The sequence below is a fragment of the Scyliorhinus torazame genome, chromosome 16 (assembly GCF_047496885.1).
Source record: "Scyliorhinus torazame isolate Kashiwa2021f chromosome 16, sScyTor2.1, whole genome shotgun sequence".
Classification (NCBI taxonomy): domain Eukaryota; kingdom Metazoa; phylum Chordata; class Chondrichthyes; order Carcharhiniformes; family Scyliorhinidae; genus Scyliorhinus; species Scyliorhinus torazame.
Genome location: NC_092722.1, coordinates 40,352,382 through 40,379,075, shown reverse-complemented (window position 1 = coordinate 40,379,075; position 26,694 = coordinate 40,352,382). Strand labels below are relative to the sequence as shown.

At 46.1% G+C, this 26,694-nt stretch overlaps 1 protein-coding gene across 3 annotated transcripts in view; it reads left to right on the top strand.

Moving 5' to 3' along the window:
- LOC140392767 (forkhead-associated domain-containing protein 1-like) overlaps window positions 1–26,694 on the top strand; it is a 279,760-nt gene that overhangs the window by 200,349 nt on the left and 52,717 nt on the right. For all 3 annotated transcript variants that reach the window (XM_072478384.1, XM_072478383.1, XM_072478385.1), the window contains exon 28: window positions 4,186–4,351. In XM_072478384.1, the coding sequence (XP_072334485.1) occupies window positions 4,186–4,351 (166 nt within the window). The remainder of the gene's footprint in view (window positions 1–4,185; window positions 4,352–26,694) is intronic.

Sequence of the window (26,694 nt, the reverse complement as noted above, 5' to 3'; positions counted from 1 at the left end):
TCCGGCTTCTCTGAAACCCCAAACATCGCCACCAATGGGTCCGGGTCCACCTCCTCCTCCGCTATCCTGGCTAAAACCGCGAACACTCCCGCCCAGAATCTTCCCAATTTTTCGCAACTCCAAAACATGTGCGCGTGATTCGCTGGCCCCCCGTCCACACCTCTTGCACTCATCTGCTACCCCCTGAAAGAACCCACTCATTCTCGCCCGAATCATATGCACCCTGTGCACCACTGTAAAATGTATCAGGTTCATCCTTGTACAAGAAGAGGTCCCAGTTACCCTACGCAGTACCTCACTTAATACTCACAAATTGATCTCCCCTCTCAACTCCGCTTCCCATTTCTCCTTGATCTTCACCACCCGCTCGCCTCCCTGCTCCCCCAGCCACTTATATATATCCCCAATTCTTCCCTCCCCTTCCACATCCGGAAGCAGCAGTCGCTCCAGCAGGGTGTATCCCGGCAATCTAGGGAACCCCCTCCAAACCTTTCGAACAAAGTCCCTAACCTGCAGATACCTAAACTCACTCCCCCTCGGCAGCTCTACCCTCTCCTTTAGCTCCTCCAGACTGGCGAATCCTTCCTCCAAATACAAATCCCTTACCTTGACCAGCCCCACTTCTCTCCACCTCCTGTATACACTATCCATCCCCACCCCCCCGGCTCAAACCCATGATTCTCGCACAGCGGCGTTAGCACCGACATCCCTTCCACCCTAAAATGCTTCCTCAATTGATTACATATCTTCACCGTGGACTGCACCACTGGGCTCCCTGAATACAGCACGTTAGCCTTGTGGATAGCACAATTGCTTCACAGCTCCAGGGTCCCAGGTTCGATTCCGGCTTGGATCACTGTCTGTGCGGAGTCTGCACATCCTCCCCGTGTGTGCGTGGGTTTCCTCCGGGTGCTCCGGTTTCCTCCCACAGTCCAAAGATGTGCAGGTTAGGTGGATTGGCCATGATAAATTGCCCTTAGTGTCCAAAATTGCCCTTAGTGTTGGGTGGGCTTACTGGGTTATGGGGCTAGGGTGGAGGTGTTGACCTTGGGTAGGGTGCTCTTTCCAAGAGCCGGTGCAGACTCGATGGGCCGAATGGCCTCCTTCTGCACTGTAAATTCTATTCTATTCTAATACCTATTCGGAGCCATTGGCAACGCTGCCGTCACCATAGCCCTCAAACTAGACCCCTTACAAAATTCCTCCTCCATCCTAACCCACTCTACCCCTTCCCTTTCCCACCACCGCCGCACCTTGTCCACATTCGTCGCCCAATAATAATGAAGCAAGTTCGACAATGGCAATGCCAACCCCCCCTGCTGCCTCTGTAGCAGGGTCTTCCCCACCCTCGGCACCTTCCCGCCCATACAAAGTCCGAGATGATCGTGTCCACTTTTTAAAAAAAAAAGCCTTTTGGTATAAAGATCGGGAGAGCCTGAAAGATAAACAAGAACCTCGGCAGAATATTCATTTTCACCACTTGGAACCCTTTAATCTTTTTAAAGTCATCGCTCCCATGCTCACCGATGTACATTGGTTGCCTGTTAAGCGAAGCCTTGTTTTTATTTGCTCTCATCATCGGTGGCCTTGCCGCTAGCTACTGAGGGCCTTAACTCTGGAACAACCCCACTACCCCTCATTCCTCTCTTCCACTCTTACCTCATTTGAGAAACTCCTTGATACCTAACTCTGTGACAAGGCGTTTGATCATCTGCCCCACTATGTCCTTGTGTGATTCAGTGCCAAATTCTGTTTGATAACGAAGCACCAATGAAGCATCTTAGGACATTTTACTGAGATAAAGGTTACCTAAAAATGCAAATTGGTGTGTTTAGTCATTTCTACTGCCTTTTCCAGTTTGGTATCATCAAAAAAGATAACTCCATTGCTTTGAATTTGTGAGTCATTTATATAAATAAGGAACCGTACTAGTCACAACACCAAGTCCTGGAGCACCCGTTCATCAGTTTCCTCCCCCGCTCACCCCCAACACCATAACAAAATACAAACAGCAAGCACTTATTGTTTTCTAGCCTCAGCCAGTTCTTATTTACCCCGAGGGTTTACCCTGAGCTTCCACACATTTCAGTTTAACTAATAACACGTCATATGTGATTTTGTCATTAGGCCACTTGGAACCTTATGGAGCCCAGTTTCCAGATCCAGCAAGCAAGCGTTTTTCCAGCACTGCTTGAGGGCCAAATGGAGCAGGAATGCTTCCCCATACCCCTCGGAGATAATCTGCGCCCTCTCCTGCGATTAGAAAACAAGCCCGCCCCTCCCCCCCTCTTCCCACCCCCATGATCACTCAAATCCCTCACACCTCACCCCCATATTCAATTCAGTGGGACAACCACTTTTCCAGCATTCCTGGGTTTTCCTGGGCCTATCGGGATCACAGGAAAATACCAAACTGAGTGAGGTTTAGAAGACAGCTCTGTTTCATCCGAAAGATTTGCCCTCAGCACTCAGCCAGGCAAATGGACAGTACTCCATCACACTCCACACTGTTGCCTTGTAGGTGTTGGACAGGCTTTGGGGTGTTAAGAGGTGTGTTTTCACCACAGAGTTCCCAGCCTCTGACCTGCTCATGTAGCCACAGTATTTATATAGAATCCCTACAGTGCAGAAGGAGGCCATTCAGCCCGTCGGGTCTGCACCGACCCAATCCTTGCAACCCCATAACTCCACCTAACCTGCACAACCCTGGACACGTGGCAATTGATCATGGCCAATCCATCTAACCTTCACAACTTTGGACTGTGGGAGGAAACCGGAACACCCGGAGTAAACCTACGCAGACACGGGGAGAATGTGCAAACTCCACAGTCACCCAAGGCCGGTATTGAACCGTGGTCCCTGGCATTGTGAGGCAGCAGTGCTAACCACTGTGCCACCATGCTGCCCAACTGAACCTGGGTCCCTGACTCTGTGATGCAGATGTGCTAACCACTGCCACTTGTCCGCCCAGTTTGAATGTTGTCCATATCTTGTTCCCTCTGGGCTTGGACTGCTTCAAACCTGGGGTGTTGTGAATGGAGCAAGGGAGCATTGCGCTATCGTCATGCTAATGAGGGAGACCCAGATTCAATCCTGCAGAGTTGGATCATCTCAACCGTGGCTGAAATCAAACCTCATTGTGCCACCTTCTAATTGAAATGACCCTTTAGAAAGTGTGAAAGTCTGTCCTCGTGTCATCCTTCTGAGTCTGCTGCAGCCACGAGCTTTAAATCACATACTTGGTGTCACCTGGGGAGCCGGTGGCACTGTGGTCTTGTCACTGGGCTTGTAACCGGGGTTCAAATTCCACCACGGCAGATGGTGAAATTTGAATTAAACAAGAATCAGGAATTAAAAATCTAATGATGGCCATGAATCGATTGTTGTAAAAACCCATCTCGTTCATGAATGCCCCTTTAGGGAAGGAAATCTGCCAACCTTACCCGGTCTGGCCTACATGTGACTCCAGACCCACAGCAATGTGGTTGACTCATAAATGCCCTCTGAAATGGCCGAGCAAGCCACTCTGTTCAAGGGCAATTAGGGATGGGCAATAAATGCTGGCCCAGCCTGTGATGTCCCCATCCCATGAAGGAATATTAAAAAAACCTCACCTCACCTTTCTAATTTACCTCCAACTCCATTCTCTCCTTTTCTCAACCTTGGGCGCTCCTGTGCACGTATTGGGTGAAGAAGGATGTCTTAAGGATGGGCAGCACGGTAGCATTGTGGATAGCACAATTGCTTCACAGCTCCAGGATCCCAGGTTCGATTCCGGCTTGGGTCACTGTCTGTGCGGAGTCTGCACATCCTCCCCGTGTGTGCGTGGGTTTCCTCCGGGTGCTCCGGTTTCCTCCCACAGTCCAAAGATGTGCAGGTTAGGTGGATTGGCCATGATAAATTGCCCTTAGTGTCCAAAATTGCCCTTAGTGTTGGGTGGGGTTGCTGGGTTATGGGGATAGGGTGGCGGTGTTGACCTTGGGTAGGGTGCTCTTTCCAAGAGCCGGTGCGGACTCGATGGGCCGGGTGGCCTCCTTCTGCACTGTAAATTCTATGATTAATTCCACACTCGTGTTTCCTCAATTGGGTAAAAAAGGAAAGCTTCGCCAAACAGCAAATTAGCTGCTTTGAACGCTAAGCGTTTCAGATCTCTTCAATTTCTCTCCTGTCATTTGGTATTTGCAGACGGTCGCAGAACACTCTACACAAACAACAGACCGACATGGAGAGCTTACAGGAGCAACTGCTGAGGCAGATTGAGGAGAACAACCTGATTCGCGAGTCCATGGAGCGGATGCAGTCCCGCCTTGACCAGGAGAAGAGACTGAACAAAGCAATTAAGCAGCACAAGGTAAGAGACCTCCGAGCAAGCTTCTAAACGTGTGACTGGCCTAGCGTTAGGCTGTCAACACAGGGCCTGCTTTTGAGAGAGAGATTTTCCTCTGTGCTAAATGCAGCTGATGGACAGCAGGATAGTCAAGCATTTGAACTAGAAAAGGCAGTTTGGCATCTCAGGTTCAACTCCCATCAGAATTCTGGGATGGAATGAGGGTAAGAGCCGGCGCCAACGGAGGATCCGTGGGTGTTTCACGACGGGAAAATCGGCGTTAACCCCTCACCGATTATGGTACTAGTGAGGGGCTAGCACAGGCGCCACGTGAAAAACCCGCGGATCGTGCGCAAAATGGCCGGAGAATCGGCAGGTCCCGGGCCGCACAAGCGCAGGGTTGACGAGCTGCGCCGGAAAACAGGCGTCGGCCATGCTGGACCCTGTACCTGCCCACCCCGACCCCACAGCCTACCCCCTGGCCACCCCCCCACCATTCCCCCAGCGGCATGGATCCCGGCAGAGTGTAGCGGCGCTGGACACTGTCCACAGCCAGCATGCCAGGTTCCTGACCGCTGGGACCACACGTGGCTCGCGCCATTGGGTGCTCGGCCCATTGGGGGTGGAGCTTCGCGGGTGGGCCAGCTGATGGTGCGCCAACGGTGTTGTGACTGCGCGCAGCGTGCATCCCGATGACGCCGATTTGGAGGGGGACGAACATCGCAAACCAGCGTCAAACCGACACCTGCCCCAATTCCGGCGTCAGAAGACATTCTCCGCCTGTTCGGCGAACCCCATTTCGGCATCGGGCTACGGAGAATTTGGCCCCTGATTTCTATCCTCTCCATTCTCACCATCATACCCTGCAGATTGACTTTCTCGCTGGGTCACATCTTCAACTTCCCAGCCTCAGGCTCGAAAATACCGCCGCCGATTTCCCGACCAGTGCCATTTTTGCCAAGCTGGGTTCGAGGCCGGCAAGCTCCCTGCTCCAATGCAGCAGATGGCTCGGTAAGAACCTTGCTATTCCCAGTCCTCCGAACTTGGAGGGAAGATCTATCTGCCGGTAGGGGGAGGGGGGGGGGGCATCCAAAGGCAGGGTGGGAGCCGGGGGGGGGGGGGAGGGGGAGGGGGGGGCACCCAAAGGCAAACGGGAGCGGGGGGAGGGGGCACTCAAAGGCAGGGCGGGAGCAGGGAGATGGGGCAACAGCACTCCAGGAGCCCTACAGCTACAGCCTGCTTGTGAAAGGGACTCCTTCGGCAGCGAATCTGTCTGCATGCCAATTAATGGAGTGCGGCTGTGAAAGGGGGGGGGGGAAACAGTCCTGATTCTACTTTCTGCCCACCCCAACCAGAGGGAAAATCCAGCCTCATCTGAGAGTCTGGACCATCAGTTTTGTTGGACTTTTCAACCATAAGGGTGGCACAGTGGGGCTAGGTAGGATGCCTTTTGAATGTGTCAGTGCAGTCTCGATGGGCTGAATGGCCTTCGTCTGCACTGTAGAGATTCTATGAAAGGCTTGAGCAGCTAAATTTAATCCTTTCGGGACATTTTTCTACCTTAGCCTAAAGGTGCCAGTTCTATTGAAGCTCCTCCCCAGCAGAGGCTGACATCAGCCCGCTCAACACAGACCATGGAATTAAACCTGGAACCTCTGCAGTCTATACTGCAGCACGCAGGCACCAATGTTGACAATCAGCGAGACTGAGTTTGAAGTAATGGCCCAGTCATAGATCCCCAAGTATCCGAGTTTTGTGACCAATCAGATTTATTGCACTGTGGCAACGCCTAACATTCCCCATAGCTGCCACAGCCAGCAACGGTCTGTTCACAAGGACCATTTCTTTCCCCTCTTCCAAGAGCTGTGTTTTGTTTTATCAACAACAAAGATTAAATTAGACCAACAATCCTTGCCTCTGGAGGCCCATTGCAAAGCTCGCTCATTAAAGTAACTGCAACCAAATTGAAAGACCCATTGACCCTGGGGACTGTTTACTTTAGCTGAGTTTATGTACTCTCGGCTTAGTAATAAACCTGGGGGATTTTCAAATCAATGGTTAAGGAAACAAAGCAGAGTTGAGTAAATGCTGCCCACGCAATAGGATTTTATAGAATGTAATGATTCACAGCTCTTCAGAATGTGAATTCCTGATTCACCAACAGCCTGCTTAAAGATTCACCGTGATTGAGACAATGAGACCCACACAAGCTGCACACAACAGGGCTGGCCTTGCTGGTTGGAGGCCAGTCTCTCACCATATGTGTGGAGTTCAGGGCATGCACTGTTGGACACTAAGAGTGTACAGTGTCCACCGTGGACTGGGCCTCCCAGAGCAGAGAGCTCCCTATGGCCCAGGCTCCTCTGACCAGGCCGATCAGGACTTCCCCTCTCAAGGCGGTTCCTGGCCATGTTCCAGCCTTCTCCAAAACCTTTCCGCTGGGGTTACCACAGGAGTCACAGCAAAACAACCAGAAGAATTGGCCCCAGCTCACATTTATTTAGGCCTTTTAAACATAGGAGCATTATCAAACAAAATTCTGGCATTGAGCCATCCGAACAGCTTTTAGGACAGGCGATTAAAATCTTGGTCAAAGAGGAAAGTTTTAACAAACATCTTAAAGGAGGAGAGAGAAGTAGGGATGTTTGGGAAAGGAATTCCAGAGATTTAGAGCCCTGACATCTGAAGATCTGTTCTGGGGCCGTTGCTGTTTGTCATTTTTATCAATGACCTAGAGGAAGGCGCAGAAGGGTGGGTGAGTAAATTTGCAGACGATACTAAAGTCGGTGGTGTTGTCGATAGTGTGGAAGGATGTAGCAGGTTACAGAGGGATATAGATAAGCTGCAGAGCTGGGCTGAGAGGTGGCAAATGGAGTTTAATGTAGAGAAGTGTGAGGTGATTCACTTTGGAAGGAATAACAGGAATGCGGAATATTTGGCTAATGGTAAAGTTCTTGAAAGTGTGGATGAGCAGAGGGATCTAGGTGTCCATGTACATAGATCCCTGAAAGTTGCCACCCAGGTTGATAGGGTTGTGAAGAAGGCCTATGGAGTGTTGGCCTTTATTGGTAGAGGGATTGAGTTCCGGATTCGGGAGGTCATGTTGCAGCTGTACAGAACTCTGGTACGGCCGCATTTGGAGTATTGCGTACAGTTCTGGTCACCGCATTATAGGAAGGACGTGGAGGCTTTGGAGCGGGTGCAGAGGAGATTTACCAGGATGTTGCCTGGTATGGAGGGAAAATCTTATGAGGAAAGGCTGATGGACTTGAGGTTGTTTTTGTTGGAGAGAAGAAGGTTAAGAGGAGACTTAATAGAGGCATACAAAATGATCAGGGGGTTGGATAGGGTGGACAGTGAGAGCCTTCTCCCGCGAATGGATATGGCTGGCACGAGGGGACATAACTTTAAACTGAGGGGTAATAGATATAGGACAGAGGTCAGAGGTAGGTTCTTTACGCAAAGAGTAGTGAGGCCGTGGAATGCCCTACCTGCTACAGTAGTGAACTCGCCAACATTGAGGGCATTTAAACGTTTATTGGATAAACTTATGGATGATAATGGCATAGTGTAGGTTAGATGGCTTTTGTTTCGGTGCAACATCGTGGGCCGAAGGGCCTGTACTGCGCTGTATTGTTCTATGTTCTATGTTCTATGGCTGCTGGTGGTGGATATCCAAAAGGTGAAATTTGGAAGAGTGCAGATACCTTGGAAGATTGTGGGACTGGAGGAGATTACAGAAATAGGGAGGAGCAAAGGCCATGGGAGGGATTTTAAAACAAGGATGAGAACTTTTACATTAAGGCACTGCTGGACAGGAAGCCAGTATAGGTCACTGAGCACAGGGGGGATTGATAAATGGGTCTTGGTGCAAAGTAGAAAATGGACAGTTGGGTTAGAAGAACACAAGGAATTGGAGCAGATTTTTCTTTATTCGTGCATGGGATGTGGACATTGCTGGCAAGGCCAGCATTTGTTGCCCATCGCTAATTACTCTTGAACTGAGTGGCTTGCTAGGCCATTTCAGGGAGCATTTAAGAGTCAACCACATAGCTGTTGGTATGGAGTCACATAGGATGGCACTTAAGGCTGGCAGATTTCCTTTTCTAAAGGACATCAGTGAAGAAAATAGTTTTTTCTGACAAATCGATAATGGTTTCATGATCGTCCATAGACTTTTTAATTGCAGATTTTTATTGAATTCAAATTTCACCATCTACTATGTGGGATCGAATCTGGGGATCTAGATTACGAGTCCAGTGACAATACCACTACGCCACCACGTTGAAGGCCTTGCATAGCCTTGGCCTGTCTCACCATGGCTGATATGCCACCTCGACAAGATGTTTTGGATGAGCTCACGTATATAAAGGGGGGAAGAGAAGGGTGGCACGGTGGCACAGTGGTTAGCACTGCTCATTCACGGCGCCGAAGACCCAAGTTCGATCCCAGCCCTGGGTCACTGCACGTGTGGAGTTTTACATTCACCTGTGTCTACGTGGGTCTTACCCCCACAACCCCCCCAAAAAAGATGTGCATGTTAGATGAATTGGCCACGCTAAATTGCCCCTTTTTAAAAAAAAAAAATGTTATTCTCCTTTTTCACATTTTCTCCCAAATTTACACCCACCAACAATAAACAATAAGCAGTAACGAATACAATGTCAATCCCCATATCAACAACAACAATCCCATCCTCCCACCAAACCCTCAAACAGCAGCCCGCATGTTAACTGTTATGGGCCAGGGTTTAGAGAACCCCAAAGTATATCATGGAGTTCACCTGACCCACAACTTTTAATAGATTGTGGTATGGGGAGCACACGGCCCACTCTACAAGTGTGGTACAGCAGAAATGGAAAAGTATTTTTTAAAGCAAAACAATGTTTATTCTATGAACTCAAGTTAACCCTTTTAAAACATACAGTGAACATCTTAGCAACCATCAATTCAAATACAACCCCCAAAGAATACAACACTAAGTAATCCTTAATAACTTCCCAAACAACATCCAGAAGACAAAAGAAACACCTTTTAACAGAAGCACATCAAGTTTACATTCACTACTGAAAACATTTATAATTCTGAATTCACCAAATGATCAAGAGATAGTATTTTCATGGCAGAGAGAACAACAGTACACCTGCTCTGTCTGGCATCAGCTCCAACACGGAAAACAAAACTAAAACACACCCTACAGCAAACAGCCTAAAACGAAAGGAAAAAGCTGACAGTCAGCCCAGCTCCACCCACTCTCTGACATCACTGCAGTAATAAACACCCATTTCTTAAAGGTCCTCTCACTACAGATACTTACATACACACCCATTTATAAACACCCATTTCTTAAAAGTACTCTCATATGACACCTTCCCCCCCCAAAAAAAAATAAACCATCAACTTCAAGATGGTTTCATTTTTCACCTTTTCACTATCCTTTAAGAAATGCACACAGTAAATATACTTTTTCATTTCAAAATAAACAACACACGCAAACAGGTATAATAATATAGTCCATTTTTTTTCGTTCTTCTTCCTCCAAATGAAATCCTTCTCGATTGACAGTCTCTTTGAACAAGAAGGTCTCTGCACGATCCATCCATTTCTCTACGCCTCGGCATGTCTCTTCAAAGTCAGATACTTTAGTTCAATCTGATCACAGAGTCCCTTGTAATTCTCCAACACAGGAGCATTGGTTATCACAGCTTTCAGGTAGTCAAATGCCTGTTGAAACTCCGCTGTCCACCGGAATTTTTGACGTTTCTTCAGCAAGTCCATCAGTGCAGCAATCACGCTACAAAACATTTTCACCAATGTTCGATCAAATCCACTCATGCCAAGAAATCGCATTATTTCCCTATGTCTCGAGGGTATCGGAAACTCCTCAAGGAAAGTGGCTTGGGCTTTTCCAAATTCACTTTTGGCTAGGTGTATCACCAAACCCGCCTCCTGAAATCGATCGAATAACTCCATCAGATGTTTTAAATGTTCTTCCCATGTCTGGCTGAAAATTACCAGATCGTCGATGTATACCGCACAATTGGGTAATCCTGAAACAACTTTGTTAGTTAACCGTTGAAATGTGGCTGGGGCGTTTTTCATGCCAAATGGCATAACTTTGAATTGGTATATACCATCTGGAGTCACAAAAGCTGAAATCTCCTTCGCCCTTTCAGATAAAGGTACCTGCCCGTAACCTTTAAGTAAATCTAGTTTGGAAATAAAAACTGATTGTCCCACTTTCTCAATGCAAATCTCCAAACGTGGAATAGGATAAGAGTCCGTTCTTGTAACTGCATTAACCTTTCTATAGTCCACACACAACCGTTGGGTACCGTCTGGCTTAGGTATCATCACTATGGGTGAGCTCCATTGGCTGCAATCCACTTCAATTATGCCATTTTTAAGCATACTCTCAATCTCTTTGTTAACCTGTGCCAATTTTAAAGGGTTAAGTCTGTATGGATTTTGTTTGATTGGAATAGCATTTCCCACATCTACATCATGTACAGCCATTTTAGTACTTCCCAATTTATCTCTACAAACTTGCCCACGTGATATCAATAACTCTTTCATGTCAGTTTGTTTTTCCTCTGGAAGGTAACTCAACAATTTATCCCAATTTTTAAGAACATCCTCATTCTAAAATTTAATTTGAGGTATGTCAAATTCACAGTCATCTGGATTTGGTTCGTCACATTGAGTTAGAATCATTAAAACCTCCTTTTTCTCTCCTTCCCTTTTAAAGTACCTTTTAAGCATATTGACATGACACACTCGGTGAGTCTTCCTTCTATCTGGTGTTTTTACCACATAATTCACCTCACTTAATTTCCTTTCAATCTGATACGGTCCACAAAACTTTCCTTTTAAAGGTTCACCTACCACTGGTAACAATACTAAATCTTTATCTCCACAGGCAAAACTACGAACTTTGGATTTCTTGTCCGCTACCCGTTTCATCACATTTTGTGCAACTTTTAAATGTTGTCAAGCCAATTCACCTGCTCTATTTAATCGTTCCCTAAAATTTGACACATAATCCAATAATGTAATTTCTGATTTCTCACTCACCAATTTTTCCTGAATCAATTTAAGTGGTCCTCTTACCTCATGACCAAAAATTAGTTCAAAAGGACTGAATTTGGTTGATTCATTAGGTGCATCCCTAATTGCAAACAGTACGAATGGAATTCCTTTATCCCAATCCTCTGGATAATCTTGACAATAAGCCCTCAACATTGTCTTTAATGTCTGATGCCACCTTTCTAACGCTCCCTGCGATTCTGGATGGTACGCAGTTGATTTAAATTGTTTTATTCCGACGCTATCCATAACTTCTTTGAATAATCTTGAGGTAAAATTTGATCCTTGATCCCATTGTATTTCTGTGAGTAGTCATATCTATTAAAGAATTTAAGTAACTCCTCCACAATCTTTTAGCTGTAATATTACGTACTGGAATGGCCCCTGGAAACCTAGTAGACACATCCATTATAGTCAAAAGATATTGATTCCCACTTTTTGTTTTAGGAAGCGGTCCTATGCAATCAATTAGGACCCTTGTAAAAGGTTCCTCAAATGCTGGAATGGGTATTAAGGGCACTGGTTTTATCACTTCTTGAGGTTTCCCTATCACTTGACATGTGTGACATGATTGACAAAATTTAACTACATCTTTATGTAGTCCAGGCCAATAAAAATGTTTCTGGATTTTAGCTTGAGTTTTCCTTATTCCCAAATGACCTCCCACTGGTACCTCATGTGCAACTCGCAACACCTCCTTTCTATACCCTACCGGCAATACTACTTGATGAACTTCTGCCCACTTTTCATCCGCCTTCACATGTAAAGGTCTCCATCAACACATCACTTTTACGGTAATAACACTCTGGTATACATGCAGATTCCTCATCCGTTTTATTTCTATATCTTTTTGTTGTAACTCCGCCAATTTTCCTGAACTAAAAATATCTGCCTCATCCTCCACCTGTTCTTCTTTTTCCACCATCTGATCAAAAATCGTTTCTGATAATTGCACTTCAACTTCATCTTCACTCTTTGATTTCTCCTCTTGTCTTAACCTGTGACTTTGCGACCTTGTTACTACACAATCCGGAAAAATCCCAGGATATTCGTCCTTCAACACTTCAGTTGACAGATTTTCCACTGGCTTATCAACCACAGTAGGCATCACTCCCACCTGCGATCCAGCTATATTATTACCCAAGATAAACTGTATCCCTGGACAAGATTGTTTCTCTATTACTCCCACTACCACTTCACCACTCTTCACTGGACTTTACAACCTTACCTTATATAATGGAACACTACTCCTCTCACCCTGAGTCCACATATTACCACCTTTTCTGGCTACATTCTTCTCAAACTACATAACTCCTCCTCTCTTACCATTAAAGATTGACTAGCTCCCGTATCTCTTAAAATTGTGACTTCTTTACCTGCTCCTCCTGATACACATGAGTAAACTTTACCCACACAAGTAAATTCTTTAAAGAGATCTGGCACCTTCTTATCAACACCTCTTGATCAGGCTGTACAATCCTTTGCGCCTCCTTCACTTCACTTGGGCTTTCCTTTACCACTTTAATAAACCCCATTGTCTTATCCTGTTTTACCACATCAGCCTTCCCAGTGCTTTTCGTCAACCACCAACACTGTGACTTTACATGGAGTTCACCTGACCCACAACTTATTACAGTGAAAACATTTGAAACTTTGCATTTCTTTTCCACCTTCCTGGATTTCTTTTTTAATCTGAGGTACACTCTCCTTATTATCTCCCATCAGATCACCTTTACCTTTACCACTTGAGTATTTCTCATGTCCCCAGTTTTTATCCCTCACAGGCTGAAACTGATGTCGGAAACCAAGCTTTGATTTATGAACTAATTCATAATCATCTGCCATTTCTGCTGCTAATCTCGCAGTTTTAACTCTCTGCTCTTCCACATGAGTTCTCACTACATCAGGAATTGAATTTTTAAACTCCTCCAAAAGTATAATCTTTCTGAGAGCTTCATACGTTTGGTCTATTTTCAAAGCCCTTATCCACCTATCAAAATTACTCTGTTTGGTCCTTTCAAACTCCATGTATGTTTGACCAAATTCTTTCCTTAAATTTCTAAACCTTTGTCTGTAGGCTTCAGGCACTAGTTCATATGCACCTAAGATGGATTTTTTCACCTCCTCATACGTCCCAGATACCTCCTCCGGTAGTGATCAAACACTTCACTAGCCCTACCTACCAGCTTTGTTTAAATCAGTAATACCCACATGTCCTGTGGCCATTTCATTTGTTCAGCTACCTTCTCAAATGAAATGAAAAAGGCTTCTACCTCCTTCTCATCAAACCTTGGCAATGCTTGGACATATTTAAATAGATTTCCACCAAGCCTTCAACTATGACACTCTTTCTCACTATCCTCATCACTATCCACCAACTGTACGTTTCCCTTTACGTCTGTCAATTTTAACTGACTCATGTTTCATGGCCATTTTCTGAAGTTCAAACTCTCTCCTTATCTTTTTCCCTGATCTGTATCTCCCTTTCTCTTTCTTTTTGTTCTGCTAGGGCTATTCTTTCTGTTTTCCTTTCTTCTCTCTCTTTTTCCTCTCTCTCTCTCTCTCTCTTTTTCCTCTCTCTCTCTTTCGTATTCAAACTGCTTTAATTCTTTCTCATGTTCCATTTGTTTAATTTGTAACTGAATTTTTGTCATTTCCAATGAGACAAACTGTATCTCAGGCAACTTTAAATGCTTAGCCACTGCCATAATGACCTCATCTTTTCACATTTTGTTAGGTAATGTTAACTGCAATGTTTTTGCCAAATCTGCTTTTAGTCTCTGTCCGTAAGGTACTGCATGTGACCGTCTCCACCCCCAAAACCTTCAGAGCCTCTGAAAGAGCCATTGTCCACAACACACTCCCTACTTAAACTGAAATACCACACCTGAAAAGCAACCACAATATTGTCACCCCTCACAGTCTTTAAGTTCACTAAGCCAATCTAATAGATAGTCTTTTATCCCGGACGAGCCCCCAATTTGTTATGGGCCAGGGTTTAGAGAACCCCAAAGTGTATCATGGAGTTCACCTGACCCACAACTTTTAATAGATTGTGGTATGGGGAGCACACGGCCCACTCTAGAGGTGTGGTACAGCAGAAATGGACCAGTATTTTTAAAAACAAAACAAAACAAAACAATGTTTATTCTTTTTAAAACAAACAGTGAATATCTTAGCAACCATTAATTCAAAGATAACCGCCAACGAATACAACACTAAGTAATCCTTTAAGCTGTCCTTTTAACATCCAAAAGACTTAACAACCTTTAAACAGAAGCACATCAGGGTTTACATTCAATACTGAAAACATTTAAATTTCTGAATTCACCAAATGATCAAAAGATAGTCCTTCATGGCAGAGAGCTCAACAATACAGCTGCTTTGGCTGACTTCAGCTGCAACACACTGCAAAACAAAACCTAAAAGACAAACACACCCAAGTTTTTCTCAAAGTGAAACTAAAAAGCAGAACCAGAGCTCAGCTCCACCCACACTCTGACATCACTGCAGTAACATGAGAAGCCAAACGTTTCTTAAAGCGACATTCTCATGACAAACTGCAGAGGGCAAAGTGTCAATCATCACAAAAAAGATAAAGGACCAAACAAGAAATAAAAGGGTTGTTGAGATAGAAGCACTTAATCAGGACACAGGTCAGTTAAATGGGCCACTCTGGTAGTACAGGAAACACTGAGGAACACAACAGGAATAAAAGAGACAAGTTAATATATTGTCAGATCAGAGTTCTGCCATCGCTATCACTTCTGAAGAAGGGGTCACATCCCCAAAATGTCTCCATACCTTCCCAAATGGTGACTGATCTGCCGTGACTTTCCAACATTTCCTGCTTTTATTTCAGATTCTCAAATCTGCAGTTTCTTTTCAATTGATCCTCCACCTGCTGTCTGTTAAATGAGTTGAACAGCTTCAACCCTCTTGCGAGCAGTCATAGACCTGTTGCATAAATATACCCCTCATTTGCTATTAAATATTCAGAGGTCTCCATGTGGGGAATTTGATGGTGGATTTAATCTATTTCTTCTGAGACTTTTGAAAATTGAAAATTTTAAATGTATGTATGACTGGTATGCCCTGCACTGATTCAGGTGGTCAGATGGAACTGTGACTGTTCTCATCTCAGGCCTGGGAGTGTGACATGCTCTCGGTGCTGCTTTTTAATGCATTGGTTGTCAAATTTTCATTAAATTCCTGTCTGAATTGCTTTAACAAAATAATCGATCTGTTGATCTCGATACATTCAGTGACAATCTCACAGGCCAGAATTTAGTAGATGTGTGAACCTGCTTGCTGGGAAATGAAGCCTCAAGACATTTTTTACAATATCAAATTGCGGCATGAGGGATTAGGGAAAGTTCTTGCCTGGAACTGCTTGATTAGTTAGGATGATTCGCAATTTTCCAATCTTCCCTCTTGAGAAGCAGTGGGAAACGACTGAGCCATGTTGTCACCCCACGTATATAAGATTCCGCCTTATTACGAGATCCCGAAGCTCTCTGAGGAGCTGCAGCAGCTGATGAGGTCTGAACCAGCCAGACCAGGAGAGCCGCAGGACCCATCCCAGATCTACACTGTCACCTGAATCCAGATGGCGAATCTGTAGAGACTACAACTCGTTGAAGCGTAGAACAGTGCAGCTCAGAATGAGGCCATGAGGCCCATCAGCTTTGCACCAGCTCTTTTGCAGAGCAAAGCAGTTAATCCCCCCACTTTCCCCCCCCCCCCCTTTCATCTATTTTGTCAATTACCTTTTTGAAGGCTGCGATTGAGTCTGTTTTTTAAATTCTATTCCTTTCTCAGATTTACAAAGCCAATGCGCAGAATGGACAGGGCAACCACAGAATCCCTACGGTGCAGAAGGAGGCTATTTGGTCTATTGAATCTGCACTGACCTCCGAAAGAGCACCCTAACCAGGTTCACTTCCCCGCGCACCCCACCCTATCGACATAACCTAACCTAACTTCTTTGGACACTAAGGAGCAATTTAGCATGGCCAAACCACCTAACTTGTGCATCTTTGGACTATTGAAGGAAACCCACGCAGACACGGAGAGAACGTGCAAACTCCACGCAGATAGTCACCCAAGATCGGAATCGAACCAGGGTCCCTGGCACTGTGAGGCAGAAGTACTAACCACTGTGCCACCGTGCCGCCCATAAAAGTTGACTCTGGTGGGATTTGAACCTACAACCTTTGAATGTTTCATCAGACAATTAGAAGTCTAACATGCTATCCATTGTGCCACAGAGCCACACCCTGAATCATCCTGAGTGCTGTAGTGAGAGTTTGGTGACTGAGGGAGTTAGGTGAGGAGGGAGTTAGGTGAGGAGGGAGTAAGGTGCTCCTTTCATTTTGTTTCCTACTTTTCCTCAAAGAGCGTGAAGGGAGCTGGGAGTTTACAGAGAGTGCAACTGACTGGGAGCAGAGTCGGAGCGTGGAGTTCCAGTTGGTCCACAGTGCAGCTATATTCTGTAAGGTAAGAGGGGATGGAGGCTAGGCCAGTTGCATGCTCCTCCTGTAGGATGTGGGTGGTGAGGGATACCACCGGTGTCCCCGCTAACTATACCTGTGGGAAGTGCACCCAACTCCAGCTCCTCAGACCATGCTAGGGAACTGGAGCTGGATGAACTTCGGATCATCCGGGAGGTAGAGGGGGTAATAGACAAGAGTTACAGGGAGGTAACCACACCCAAGGTACAGGACAAGAGTAGCTGGGTTACAGTCAGGGGAAAGAAAACGAACGGGCGGACAGTGCAGGGATCCCTCGTGGCCATTCCCCTTCAAAACAAGTATACCGTTTTAGATGCTGTTGGGGGGACGACCTACCGGGGGAAGGCCCTAGCGGCCAGGTCTCTCACACTGAGTCTGGCTCTGGGGCTCAGAAGGGAAGGGGGGAGAATAGAAAAGCAATAGTGATAAGAGACTCAAAGGTTAGGGGAATAGATAGGAGATTCTATGGTCGCGAGCGAGACTCCCGGAAGGTATGTTGCCTCCCGGGTGCCAGGGCCAGGGATGTCTCCTATCGTGTCTTTAGGATCCTTAAGTGGGAGGGTGAGCAGCCAGAAGTCGTGGTGCACATTGGTACCAATGACATAGGTAGGAAAAGGGGTGTGGATGTAATAAACGAGTTTAGGGTGTTAGGCTGGAAGTTAAAAGCCAGGACAGACAGAGTTGTCATATCTGGTTTGTTGCCGGTGCCACATGATAGCGAGGCTAGGATTAGGGAGAGAGTGCAGTTGAACACGTGGCTGCAGGAATGGTGTAGGAGGGAGGGCTTCAGGTATTTGGATAATTGGAGCGCATTCTGGGGAAGGTGGGACCTGTACAAGCAGGATGGGTTGCATCCGAACCAGAGGGGCACCAATATCCTGGGAGGGAGGTTTTCTATTACTCTTCGGGAGGGTTTAAACTAATTTGGCAGGGGAATGGGTACCGGATTTGTAGTCCAGCAACTAAGGTAGCCGATGTTCAGGACGTCAAAGTGTGTGTAGTGAGGCAGTGAGGAAGGGAACACTGACAAAGGAGAGTACTTGCAGGCACGGAGATGGGTTGAAGTGTGTACACATCAACGCAAGAAGCGTCAGGAATAAGGTGGGTGAACTTAAGGCACGGATCGGTACTTGGGACTACGATGTGGTGGCCATCACGGAAACTTGGATAGAAGAGGGGCAGAAATGGTTGTTGGAGGTTCCTGGTTATAGATGTTTCAATAAGATTAGGGAGGGTGGTAAAAGAGGTGGGGAGTTTGCATTGTTAATTAGAGATAGTATAACAGCTGCAGAAAGGCAGTTCGAGGAGGATCTGCCTACTGAGGTAGTATGGGTTGAAGTCAGAAATAGGAAAGGAGCAGTCACCTTGTTGGGAGTTTTCTATAGGCTCCCCAATAGCAGCAGAGATGTGGAGGAACAGATTGGGAAACAGATTTTGGAAAAGTCACAGGGTAGTCGTCATGGGTGACTTCAACTTCCCAAATATTGAGTGGAAACTCTTTAGATCAAATAGTTTGGATGGGGTGGTGTTTGTGCAGTGTGTCCAGGAAGCTTTTCTAACGCAGTATGTAGATTGTCCAACCAGAGGGGAGGCCATATTGGATTTGGTACTTGGTAATGAACCAGGTTTTAAGTGATAGATTTGTTAGTGGGGGAGCATTTTGGAGATAGTGACCACAATTCTGTGACTTTCACTTTAGTATTGGAGAGGGATAGGTGCGTGCAACAGGGCAAGGTTTACAATTGGGGGAAGGGTAAATACGATGCTGTCAGACAAGAATTGAAGTGCATAAGTTGGGAACATAGGCTGTCAGGGAAGGACACAATTGAAATGTGGAACTTGTTCAAGGAACAGATACTATGTGTCCTTGATAGGTATGTCCCTGTCAGGCAGGGAAGAGATGGTCGAGTGAGGGAACCATGGTTGACAAGAGAGGTTGAATGTCTTGTTAAGAGGAAGAAGGATACTTATGTAAGGCTGAGGAAACAAGGTTCAGACAGGGCGCTGGAGGGATACAAGATAGCCAGGAGGGAACTGAAGAAAGAGATTAGGAGAGCTAAGAGGGCATGAAAAATCTTTGGCGGGTAGGATCAAGGAAAACCCCAAGGCCTTTTACACATATGTGAGAAATATGAGAATGACTAGAGCGAGGGTAGGTCCGATCAAGGACAGTAGCGGGAGATTGTGTATTGAGTCTGAAGAGATAGGAGAGGTCTTGAACGAGTACTTTTCTTCAGTATTTACGAATGAGAGGGGCCATATTGTTGGAGAGGACAGTGTGAAACAGGCTGGTAAGCTCGAGGAAATACTTGTTAGGAAGGAAGATGTGTTGGGCATTTTGAAAAACTTGAGGAAAGACAAGTCCCCCGGGCCTGACGGAATATATCCAAGGATTCTATGGGAAGCAAGAGATGAAATTGCAGAGCCGTTGGCAATGATCTTTTCGTCCTCACTGTCAACAGCGTTGGTACCAGGGGATTGGAGAGTGACGAATGTCGTTCCCCTGTTCAAAAAAGGGAATAGGGAAAACCCTGGGAATTACAGGCCAGTTAGTCTTACTTCGGTGGTAGGCAAAGTAATGGAAAGGGTACTGAGGGATTGGATTTCTGAGCATCTGGAAAGATAGTCAGCACGGATTTGTGAGGGCTAGTACTTGCCTCACAAGTCTTATTGAATTTTTTGAGGAGATGACCAAGCACGTGGCTGAAGGTAAAGCAGTGGATGTAGTGTACATGGATTTTAGTAAGGCGTTTGATAAGGTTCCCCATGGTAGGCTTATGCAGAAAGTAAGGAGGCATGGGATAGTGGGAAATTTGGCCTGTTGGATAACAAACTGGCTAACCAACAGAAGTCAGAGAGTGGTGGTGGATGGCAAATATTCAGCCTAGAGCCCAGTTACCAGTGGTGTACCGCAGGGATCAGTTCTGGGTCCTCTGCTGTTTGTGATTTTCATTAATGACTTGGATGAGGGAGTTGAAGGGTGGATCAGTAAATTTGCAGATGATACAAAGATTGGTGGAGTTGTGGATAGTGAGGAGGGCTGTTGTCGGCTGCAAAGAGACATAGATAGGAAGCAGAGCTGGGCTGAGAAGTGGCAGATGGAGTTTAACCCTGAAAAGTGTGAGGTTGTCCATTTTGGAAGGACAAAGATGAATGCGGAATACAGGGTTAACGATAGGGTTCTTGGCAATGTGGAGGAGCAGAGAGATCTTGGGGTCTATGTTCAGAGATCTTTGAAAGTTGCCACTCAAGTGGATAGAGCTGTGAAGAAGGCCTATGGTGTGCTAGCGTTCATTAACAGAGGGATTGAATTTAAGAGCCGTGAGGTGATGATGCAGCTGTACAAAACCTTGGTAAGGCCACATTTGGAGTTCTGTGTACAGTTCTGGTCACCTCATTTTAGGAAGGATGTGGAAGCTTTGGAAAAGGTACAAAGGAGATTTACCAGGATGTTGCCTGGAATGGAGAGTAGGTCTTATGAGGAAAGGTTGAGGGTGCTAAGCCTTGTCTCATTAGAACGGAGAAAGATGGGGGGGCGACTTGATAGAGGTTTGTAAGATGATCAGGGGAATAGATAGAGTAGACAGTCAGAGACTTTTTCCACGGTGGAACAAACCATTACAAGGGGACATAAATTTAAGGTGAATGGTGGAAGTTATAGGGGGGATGTCGGAGGTAGGTTCTTTACCCAGAGAGTAGTGGGGGCATGGAATGCACTGCCTGTGGAAGAAATTGAGTCGGAAACATTAGGGACCTTCAAGCGGCTAATGTTTAGATACATGGATTACGGTAGAATGATGGGGTATAGATTAATTTGTTCTTAATCTAGGACAAACATTCGGCACAACATCGTGGGCCAAAGGGCCTGTTCAGTGCTGTATTTTTCTATGTTCTAATCTCCTTGCTTGCTCCAAAAACCAATTCAAATTCAAACTGAATCTAGTTTATGCTCCCCGCAAGAGAGACATACTCGATCCAAGCTAACAAGAACAGGCATTACACCTGATCTCGGACTAGATCCTACACACTTAATCTTGCCACCACTCTACCAGACAGCGCATTCCCAATTTAAAAAACAACATTTTATTATGCATTTCCAATTCAGTTTCTCCTTCTTTAATTTATTTATTTTAAAATATTTTTTATACATTTAGAGTATCGAATTCTTTTTTCTTTCCAATTAAGGGGCAATGTAGTGTGGCCTTTCCCTGCCTTTTCCCGCACCCCTGCACATTGTTTCTATTCAAGTATGGTAAAGCTGCCTGTTCGCACTCACAGCAGCCCAGGCTCATGCATGAAGAATTACTGTTTTGGGTGAAATGAGCTCCCATGCAACTGGATCCCCAACAAGTTACAACACCTTCAAGGGAGACAGTGGTGACTAATTAAGATCAGACTTTCTTTGCCAGCTTGGGGGGCGAGGTTGTTCCTTTGACTTGTTTTAAGGGGATGCCAAAGCTCAAAGCATAAATAAATGCAAGCTGCAATAGCAAGTCTGAAATAGCAGGGATTCAGGGAAATCATGCTCGTCAATGTCAAAGCAGTGAGTTGCTCTCTTTCACCCTCAGTCAGGTACTGCTTTGTTCGGTTTGGCTTGTAGATTCAATTATTTCTGTACAAATGTGGAGACACGTTTATCAAAGTAGCTGAGGTGTTGGGTGCTCTGAGGTACAGACGAACCAACACGGTTGCGATTGGTACAACGTAGTTTTATTCCATCCAACTATTTATACATCTGACTTGGTACTCAGCACGTTGTGACTGTGTGAGTGTCTTGCTAATGAGGTCCTGGCCCTGTACTGTCTCCAGATGATGTGGAGATGCTGGCGTTGGATTGGGGTGAGCACAGTACGAAGTCTTACAACACCAGGTTAAAGTCCAACAGGTTTGTTTCGATGTCACTAGCTTTCAGAGCGCTGCTCCTTCCTCAGGTGAATGAAGAGGTATGTTCCAGAAACACATATATAGACAAATTCAAAGATGCCAAACAATGCTAGGAATGCGACCATTAGCAGGTGATTAAATCTTTACAGATCCAGAGATGGGGTAACCCCAGGTTAAAGAGGTGTGAATTACATCAAGCCAGGACAGTTGGTAGGATTTTGCAGATGGTGGGGGATGAATGTAATGCGACATGAATCCCAGGTCCCGGTTGAGGCCGCACTCGTGTGCGGAACTTGGCTATAAGTTTCTGCTCGGCGATTCTGCGTTGTCGCGCGTCCTGAAGGCCGCCTTGGAGAACGCTTACCCGGAGATCAGAGGCTGAATGCCCTTGACTGCTGAAGTGTTCCCCGACTGGAAGGGAACATTCCTGCCTGGTGATTGTTGCGTGATGTCCGTTCATTCGTTGTCGCAGCGTCTGCATGGTCTCGCCAATGTACCACGCTTCGGGACATCCTTTCCTGCAGCGTATGAGGTAGACAACGTTGGCCGAGTCGCACGAGTATGTACCGCGTACCTGGTGGGTGGTGGTCTCACATGTAATAGTGGTATCCATGGCCTTCAGGACGCGCGACAACGCAGAATCGCCGAGCAGAAACTTATAGCCAAGTTCCGCACACATGAGTGCAGCCTCAACCGGGACCTGGGATTCATGTAGCATTACATTCATCCCCCACCATCTGGCCTGCAAAATCCTACCAACTGTCCTGGCTTGATACAATTCACACCTCTTTAACCTGGGGTTACCCCATCTCTGGATCTGTAAAGATTTAATCACCTGCTAATGGTCGCATTCCTAGCATTGTTTGGCATCTTTGAATTTGTCTATATATGTGTTTCTGGAACATACCTCTTCATTCACCTGAGGAAGGAGCAGCGCTCCGAAAGCTAGTGACATCGAAACAAACCTGTTGGACTTTAACCTGGTGTTGTAAGACTTTGTACTGTCTCCAGATGGACTGCCCAGGAAGTGTTGTATTTCTTGTCTTATACTGTGACTGCTCTTGTCTGTGATTGGCTGACGTGTTATGTGTGCTAATTGGTCTGTTGGTCTGTCTATCATTATGTATGTGTTATAATGTATGTTTGACTATCATGACAGTAGCTATTACCAATGCTACAAGCATGCATGGCCATGGAACCATCCAGAATGTGCTGCACTGTACAATAAATAGGCTGTGGACAACATTTACAGGGAGGGTTGGTTGTTACCAACCCTCTTGTTAATACGCTTCATCCCCTTATTTCGTGTTTTATTGCTTCGAAATCATGGCCATGAATTGTGTCTACAATTGAAGCCACTAATTTGCCATTGGCAGACATTATTATACAGCCACTCATTATTTGGTGACAGAGTGTGATTCTCCTGTCAGACTTTGCTGAGCTGGGAGCACCTATTTTTTGGCAGGTCTCGAGGGCACTGACTCTCATTGTGGTGTGGATTCAAGGCCAAGTAGACATTCTTCGCACAAGATGGCAAGTGTCTGCAGGCTGTTCATCCACAGAGGGCATCACAGCTGAGTGTCTCTTTCCAGCAGGACTCTCTGAATGCACCTGGATCCATAGGTGACCTTTCTTTCTTTCCCCCATAAATTCATACAGTGCAGAAGGAGCCATTCGGCCCATCAAGTCTGCACCAACCCGCTGAGAGAGCATCCTACCGAGGCCCACTCCCACACCCTATTCCTGTAATCTAACCTGTACATCCCTGGACACCAAGGGGCAATTTTTAGCATAACTAATCCACCTAGCCTGTACATCATTGGACTGTGAGAGGAAATCGGAGTACCCGGAGGAAACCCACGCAGACAGGGAGAGAAAGTGCAAATTCCACAAAGACAGTCACCTGAGGCAGAATTGAACCTGGGTCCCTAGTGCTGTGAGGTAGCAGTGCTAACCACTGTGCCACCGTGCCCCCCTTTGTTAACTCGGATCATTGTACTACCTGAACTAGCTCCCTGCTTGGATATGGAAGCTAGCAACTTGATAGTCTGTTTGGTTCGGTACCACATAACACAGAGTGGGAGCAGGAACGGAGATTGTACAAAAGAAGCAGCCATTTGCACCTAGCTGATCTCTGTAACTGCAGGTAGTAACTTTGGGAGTCTATTTATCTCTGAAATGTACTGAAATTACAAAGAAATTTCAGAATGACATGGGCTGGATTCTCCATTTCAAGGACTATGTCCCCACGCTATCGTAAAAACTGTGGCCTTTCACCCAGGAAAACTGGCGTCAGAAGGCCCCATATTCATAGGCCTGCAGGGGGCTAGCAGGGACCCATCATGAATCTAGCAGCTTTAGCTGCAGGTACAGTCCCCGCACCTCCGGATCAGAGGCCGCGCATGTGCGCGGTGGCGGCTTCTAGCGGCTGTGCCGTGCTCCATGGCAGACTCAGACCGCGGAGCTGGACCTCCTAAATAGTGCCCCCGATCGCCCGCACGCCCATCCCGGACCGCCCGCCCAAAAATAGCCCGGTCCCGTATGAGGCCACCCCTGCCCTCCGAGCGACCCGCCCCCGACCATGGCAGCCATGGACTGAGTCCGCAGCCGCCACGCGAGTATCCCGAATGACAGGACCACATTAAATGCACGCTGTCGTGGGCGGAAAATGGCGGGCGGTCCTCCATCAATGACCGCAGGTAGGGGATATGCAGCGTGGCGTGCTTCCCGGGTACGCCCCTTTTCGCGGGCCGGAGTTCCGTGGAAACGGCGGTGGTCCCAATTCCATGCGTGAAAATGGATTCTCCACCCTGTCATAATATACACCAGTATATCATGGTGCAGACACACACACTGATGGACACACAGCAAGACCAATCAATACACAGAACACCGCAGCCAATCACCAGTTAGAGCACACTCACTATAAAGACAGGGGGCATCAGAGTTCCCGCTCAATCGGGATGCAGCCTCCTAGAAGGACAGAGCTTACAGCTTACAGCACAGATCTTCACCGTGTGCTGAGTGCATAGACTGGTTAGGCCAGGCTTAGGTCTTTAGTTTAATCTAACATCGTGTTAACCCACAGTGAAAGTATGTTCAACAGTTTCTAACTTAATAAAATAGTGTTGCACTATTTTAAGTGTCGGTGGCCTGTGTGTGTTCCATGGATCCAGAGCACCCAACACATCACACCTCGGTGCCGGATGCGATTTCAGCATTGGGGTGAGGAGAATCCAGCCCCCTATCTCCAAGAAATGTAGTTCACAGACAGATCCTCTTTCCTAAATTATTTAGCTTTTCAGAGCAGCAGATGGATGGCACTAAACTATGCAGAGCAGCAAAGTGACCAGCCCAGGATACATCCCTAGTCCCTATCAGGATCCTGGCCAGACGGCCAGACAGGCTGGATTTAGCCTCAGTGGTTGAAAGCCAGGGTTCCTTCCGACCCTTCTCCAAGACATTTACTGGAAGGTGCTGGTGTTGGTAATGAATGACGGCAGAATTAGACTGAGCTCTGATCCTGTAAATAACACAGACACTGAATACATACAGAACACACAAGCTGAATATATACAGCCACACATAAACCTTCCATGTACACTAGGTTTTGTTAAGCACCCCGCTGATGTTACCCGCGAGAGTGTCTCAAAACCCCAAAGGATAGCTTGAAACACTGGTTCTTAGTGGTGTATTTTTATTTGGAATAATATGAGAAACAATGTACAACCCAGCGAGGAACAATTCCAGTCATTGTGTAAACAATTCATAAATAATATCTATTTAAGTAAAAGGAAAAAACACACAACAAAAGACTACTATATTGATAACTAAAGACACCGTTTTACCTGAAGTTACTGCTTGTTCCCAAAATGTACCCTGGACTCACTGAGACACTCCTATTGCAAGCAACATCCTATTTCAGTAACTATAAGTCAAATCCAGCTAATAGTTACCACACAATACCGCTCAGGTGATAGAGTCCACACAAATGTCTCTTCCTGGTTCAGCAAAGGCACAAAACTGTATCTTGTGGTTCTGCTGTCTACATCTCTCAAATTCCTTGTCTTTCGAAGTTATCACTTGTGTAGCCCTACTGATCTCTGGTAATCAAGGTTTCTGATATGGTAATTCGCACCTCAATGTCTCCAGATGCCCACTAACCTTTTTTCTGGTCCAATCGCATTGCATTATTCCGCGAGATGCCTGTTAGTCTTGTCACTTGTCTATTATTTTGTTTTCATCTCAAATTCCATGTTAACCTCGTTAATTTCCAAAGTTCCTAACAACATGCACCAGTACACCACATTGAACGCACACAGGCAAGCACGTTGAATATATACAGACACACAAAATATCTGCACATTGAACATGCACACTAAACATACACAAGACACAAAACATACAAACCAAACACATCATACACACATAAAACACATGCCGAGCATGCACAGGCGCACACGCCGAATATGCACAAAACACAAAATCTGCATACTGAACATGTACAGACACACATAAAGAAACACAACGCACAGGGATGTTGAATTTAAAATGCAAATTCATTCAGTGTAAATAGAATTTCCACAAGGTTTTGTACTAAGTAAGAAATATTGCAGTGGAAGCTCGTCCCAACAAAACTGGCCACACCCCAGATGTTGAGTTTTAACCAATTATGCCCATTTGCAGGTCTGTTTTAAAACACTGCTGTGAAGCCCCTAGTCGCCACATTACGGCACCTGTTCGGGTACACAGAGGGAGAATTCAGAATGTCCAAATTACCTAACAGCACATCTTTAGGGACTTGTGGCAGGAAGCCGGAGCACCCGGAGGAAACCCGCGCAGACACAGGGAGAACGTGCAGACTCCGCACAGACAGTGGCACAA